The sequence below is a fragment of the Equus przewalskii genome, chromosome 7 (genome assembly GCF_037783145.1).
Source record: "Equus przewalskii isolate Varuska chromosome 7, EquPr2, whole genome shotgun sequence".
In the NCBI taxonomy this organism is placed as follows: domain Eukaryota; kingdom Metazoa; phylum Chordata; class Mammalia; order Perissodactyla; family Equidae; genus Equus; species Equus przewalskii.
The window spans coordinates 44820968-44826967 of record NC_091837.1 but is presented as its reverse complement, the minus strand read 5'-3'; the positions used below and the strand labels follow the sequence as shown (position 1 = coordinate 44826967).

Genomic DNA, 6000 nt, shown 5'->3' with positions numbered 1-6000 from the left:
GTCTCATAAATTTTTGTAGGAAAAATCTACATTTTGGATATCTTTGTAGGAACTCTGGGTATTGGTTTACCCGTCTCTGGGGCTTATTTCCTTGTTTACTTAGTGACTGGCTGGATTATTTTAGTGATCTATTCCCTCATCCTACTACCTCAGTGTTAAGCGTCTGATGTTCCTCTTTGGGAGGCACAGCTTTGCATATGCCCCACAGTGACTTCTCCCAGCTGTCTTATCCCCCAGTTCTCTCCTGCAAACTAGCCAGCCTATAATCTAGACTATATCTTCACTTGATTTATGTACCTCTTTCCAATTTTCTATACCACAACCTTCACTGTTTTAAGAGAATGCTGTTAGATTTAAACTTCTCTCTGCTCTGTTGTAAATGAAATCAGTTCCTTAGGGAAGAGACTAGGAGGTATCTGTTTTTCATGCTTCTCTCCCCTTCTCTAAACAAAATCTCAGACCCAGGGCTCTGGAGCTAGGGATGACGACATACTTTTGAGTGACACCTCTGCTCTAGGAACTGAGTGCAGCAGAGAGGGCAGTCTGAGATCCTCTTGGCTTTCTTCTCCTGGGGTGGAACCATCCCTCATGAGCCAGAGGAAGGGCTAACAAGACTCCATTATTCTCAGCATGCCATGCCCAACACAGAGCCTCCATTACACAGGTGGGGCCTTGGTGGAAGAGGTGAGCCCTCACCTGTTGACCACATTGACCTGGGACTTAGTTTCAGCAAAAGCAGCTGGGGGCAGAATGAGAAACACTAACGTCTTACTACTCCTGTAAAGAAAACCCTCTGGCTGGAAGATGGAGGGGGCCCAGGGTTCTTGGCTGCAGTGATCTGGAGTGGAGTTTCTGCTGAGCTGGGAGGTGGGAAGGGAGCAATCAAGCTTGGTTCAAAATGCCACAGATGCTCATTTGTCTTACAGAATTTTCATAGATTTTCTTGAACAGATGTTTCATTTGCTGTTTGCCCTTAGGACCATTCCCAGAGACTTAAATGGTTGCTTTTTCTACTTTTCACCAGTTTTACTGGGGAGCAGGGTCAGCGGAGCTCCTCATGCTGTCATGGTGAACGTCACCCTCTCTCTATATTCAATTCTTAAAACACAGTTTCGATTAAGACTGCTGAAAAACTTGTAATTACTTATACTGATTCACTATTTCCTTAAAAGCCCAAAGCTTCAGTGATCTAGTGCCAACTCAGAGCTCATTTTATTTTCCATTGCACTCTAGTCAGACTGAGCTCCTTTCAAAGAGATGCTGTCTTTTCTGCCTTAGTGTCTTCATGTATAGTGTTCTTTCTCCCTGTTTATCTTTTTGGCACTAATATTTAATAATTTAACTAATAAAAAGTAGTTTCACTTAAAAGGAATCCAACCTTGCTTTTACCTAATTCTATTACTGCCATTTTGTTTCTTTGTTCAACAAAACAGTTAAATGACTTCCAATTATAAAGATAGGTTAACAGCGTAATAGACTTTACCACGGTAACTTTTATGGAGTTTTCAATTTAAAAAAGGAAAACACTTATCTGTTCAATAGGGAAGAAACAATCCTCTTTATTAACCTCACGGTATATTCAGAAAGGATTTAAAAAACACACACATTTCCCGGGACACAAAACTGTACCAAAAGTATTTCCTTACAAAATAACTTCACAGACCAACAGTCCTGGACTTACACAAAGACATATATATTGACATACATTAGCTTGAATTAATACACAATCCAAATGCTTTCGCAGCAATTTTCTAACAAAATCCTTATTGTATTAATGCAGGAGTGTACAACTTCTTCAGTTCTTTAAAAATAGTAATAAAAAATTACAAAATAATGTAAATGTAGAATTAAAACTGAGACTATATAATCTAGTATTAATAAAGTCAAACAATACTTATAAAAATTGATGCTGCTGCATATTTTATATATATATACACAGGGTAAGTCTTTAGAAATTTAAAATGCTACTGGTGTCACAAGTTCACTTATCAATTTTTTTTCCATGTATCTTAACATTCGATTTCTCAGATACCTGTGCTTTTTCTATTTTTATTCTGAATTCTTCATTAAGAATTTCCTCACATATTTACAATTAAATACCTAACTTCTAGAACTTTCCTTAGACACAACAGACAAAACAGTTTTGTTAAATACATTCACACAAAAGGTTTGTTTGTGTATAAACAAAGGTTTGTTTTCAAGAAATAGTTCTAGCATATCCATGATAAACAAACTGCAAAATAGTACAGACACTTTTCTTGAGGACTAATAAATGCTACGTGCCAGTTTTACAGTCACTACCATATTTGCACATTTTCCTCTGACACATTTGCAAGATAATGACAACCAAAGGGCATGCTGACTGGAATAATTCCAGTAAATGCATTCTGTCCAGTGAGATTCATAAAATTGAATGGCTGTTCCTAGTCCCATCTGGATAGATATGGAAATGCATGCCCAGATGCTTGTATCGTCCCCAGAAATGCTCAGCCTGGTAAGTCACCCTCTTGGTCTTCTGAAACAGAGCTGCAGAAGGCAGTGCATTCTTAGTGAGACCAACGGCCCCCTCTTCTCTGTCACCTTTCACACATCTGTTTTGGTTATAATCCTGGTAAAAGTCGGGAAAAAAACATAGCTAAGTTTTCTGTACCAAAGGTTTCCTTTCTGAACTCCTTCATCAGATATGGATGGTTAAACAGCCAATAGAACTATCTATGTTCTATTAATTATGATAATTGTTGGTATAAACAAATTTAATTCAATCCTTGTACATAATCACTTATTTCATATGTATGCAAAAAATAAAGAAAAAAAGCTGCAAAATAAAAGCAGTAGTTAACATAAATAGAGAAAAGAGCAGGTACTTTGTGTTACTATTAGTTCTTTGGAATGGTATAGCTCAGACCCAAATTCTGTAGATTTTCACTTACTTTTCCCCTTTCCTAAAATGAAATTACTATTTTAAAAATTAGCAGGAATTATAATGCATATTACAGGAAAGTCACAAAATAAAGACAAGCAAACAAAAAACATTTAAAAATATCCATAATTCCATTCACACAGAGATGAACACAGTGAACACTTTGGTATATATCTATGCAGATATTTCCTTATTCAGATATATCTAAATACTTTATTTTCTAATGATACTTCCCTGAACTGTCATCTCCAAATAGAAGATAAACATTTTTGATAAAGAGCTAATTTGTAACACCTTGAGGAGTAGAAAATGAATTAGGAAACTGAAGCCTCTATTGAAGACAATGAGTCTACTATGCATACTGCTAAGCATATTTTGTTGATTCTAAGATTCACATTTTTTCCACACTTTACACTCTGAAATCCACCTTATAATGTTATGAGTTAATCTGCAGTGTTTTTCTTGAAGCTTTCATGAAATAATGGTGTTTCTTATAGTTGCTGCTCAGAGTTGATAAAATACGATATGTAATCTCTATAAAAGCTAAAAATAATTAACCATGTAATATATATATACAATTATAAACAAAAACATATAAATACACATACACACATATTATGTTGCTAATCTCCTACTATTAAATTTGTCCTCGATTGTTTCAATAATGTTAAGATACTTTAATTTCAAATGCTCTAACATTTTTGAGATAGTGAGAGAATTATTAGTTCAAGATTTACGGAGACTAGGTGGAAACTGCGGATAAGGAAATTACCAGCGATTTAAATTTTTTTTTTTTTTTTTTTTGAGGATTGGCCCTGAGCTAACTAACATCTGCTGCCAGTCCTCCTCTTTTTGCTGAGGAAGACTGGCCCTGAGCTAACATCCGTGCTCATCTTCCTCTATTTTGCATGTAGGACGCCTACCACAGCATGGCTTGATGAGTGGTGCTAGGTCCACACCTAGGATCCGAACTGGCGAACCCCAGGCCAGAGTGGAGCACATGAACTTAATCGCTATGCCACTGGGCAGGCCCCATAAATTTTAAATTAAGAAATTTCAGTTTTAAATGGAAATTTAAAGTGATTTAAAATTTTCCAAAGATAAGCAGGATGCACAAGGGGAGGAAGCCATAGACTAGATAAATACCAAATTTTCAATCTAAACCTTCTAACATTTCCACCACAAAGCTAAACAACAATGGCTAACTTTTTTGTGTTTATTTTCTGTGTGCCAAAAGCTGTAGTCAGCCCTCCATATCCACGAATTCTGCATCTGCAAACTCAACCAACCGGAGATCATGTACTATGTTCACAATCTGTGGATGTGGGCCCCACGGATGTGGAAGGCAGACTAAGGACTTGTGTGTGCGTGCACGCACTTGTGTGTGTGTCCTGGAAACAATCCCCCGCAGATACCGAGGGATGACCATACTGACAGCACGGTTCTCTTTTGCTCTCTGAAAACATTTATACTCTTCCCCCTTTCTTGATATTCTACAATTTTACTATGAGTTATCTTGGCGCATCTTATGTCAGTCATTGGGCTGGGCATTCAATGGGCCCTTTCATTCTTCCCCGGTAAGTTCTCTTGCACATATTTTTCCTTCTCCATCTTCTTCTTTCTAGGATTCTTGATAGTCTGAATTGGTTCTCTACATCTCTTTCTTTCACCTCATGTATATTTTCTATTTTTCTGGGAAGTTCCCTTGACTTTAGTTCTGTGAATTTTTTATTTCAGTAACAGTATTTATAATCTGTCATCTTCTCCTGGCTGTATCTTTCTCCTAATACCCTCTGAGTTTCATGAAGTTAACTCCTTCTGCAATCCAATTAGGAATTATAATTTTTAAAGCATTCTGTTGAATCATCCTCTGGGGTTGGTTTTGCTATGTATCTTGGATTTTCCCTCCCACATTGTTAACTCCCCTCATACATGTAAGGATTCTTGGTTGTACAATTATGCTGATGTTGCTGGCCTGGATTTCTTTTGCTGCTATAAAAGCAGAACTGTTTTCCCATCAAGTCTCCTGTGAGTGGGAATTTTAAGTGGGACAGGGCAGAGCAGGGTCAGTAGACCAGCAGGCTTTGGTTTAAGCGTGGGGCTGCAGAGCCAGCTCTCAGGCTGGCACCTCTTTGAATGCCAGCATTAGACGAGCCTCTTGGGTGCCACCAACTCTGCCTGAAGCCACTAGACCAACATTTAATTAACTAATCACTATTGTTATCTAACTCTGCAGTGGCACTTTAATGCTTAGAAACAAGGGAACAAAGTTTTCAAAGTTTTGGGCTGAAAATGTGGCATATTCTAGCTGGTGGCTTCCTCTCCTTTTCCATTTTTCTCCCATCCCCCCTGTTTTGGTCTGGATTTTCCTGACCAAGTCCATAGTCTCTCTGGGGTTCCATCAGGCAGACTAGCTCCCATGGTCTCTCAACTATTTCGCAGTCCCACCTTTAGTATATTCTGTTCTTGTTTCTATCCTGCTATCTCCAGAAAACTTCGATCAAATGTAAGAGAAGAAAGAAAACATTTTCATACATGCAAGGGCTCCAAGTTTCTTTCTACACATTTTTCCTAAGGAAGTTGTAAGAGAGAAAAAGACAAGCAATTCAAGAAACAGTGGATTCAACCCAAGAGAGCAGCCAAGGAAGACCCAGGAAGCCTACATAGTTACTAGTCACTGCAGCAAGAAGAAGCACATGTGATCAAGATAAATAGTTACAAAAGGAACTCCAGAAAAATTAACAACATCCAAGAAATAATCTAAATAAGAATTAAAATTTACCATGATTTTAAGAACTGACACAGTATGGAAGATTTATTTGACTTTGATGTTTGGAACACTGACTGGTGGCTCTAAGCAAGGGTCATGACATCAGAACCTTAGAGAGAAGAAAATGTAATCCTAGAACACAGTTTGCCTACTGCAAATATTTACACAGCCATAATCATATACGTTGTTTACGGCTTTCTACCTTTGAGAAAAGCATAGAGGACTTCGTTGTGGTTGCAGGATAGAATATAACTAAATAATCCAATAAAGTTCAAGTTCTAAAATAATTCTGAACAACTCAATCCAAAAG

The 6000-nt window shown here is 37.6% G+C and overlaps 1 protein-coding gene across 1 annotated transcript in view; it reads right to left on the bottom strand.

Moving 5' to 3' along the window:
* Positions 1-1534: 1534 nt before the first annotated feature.
* SMCHD1 (structural maintenance of chromosomes flexible hinge domain containing 1) overlaps positions 1535-6000 on the bottom strand; it is a 137307-nt gene continuing 132841 nt past the window's right edge. Inside the window, exon 48 of the mRNA XM_008537392.2 lies at positions 1535-2608. Coding sequence (XP_008535614.2) covers positions 2584-2608 — 25 coding nt within the window. The 3' untranslated portion in view covers positions 1535-2583. The remainder of the gene's footprint in view (positions 2609-6000) is intronic.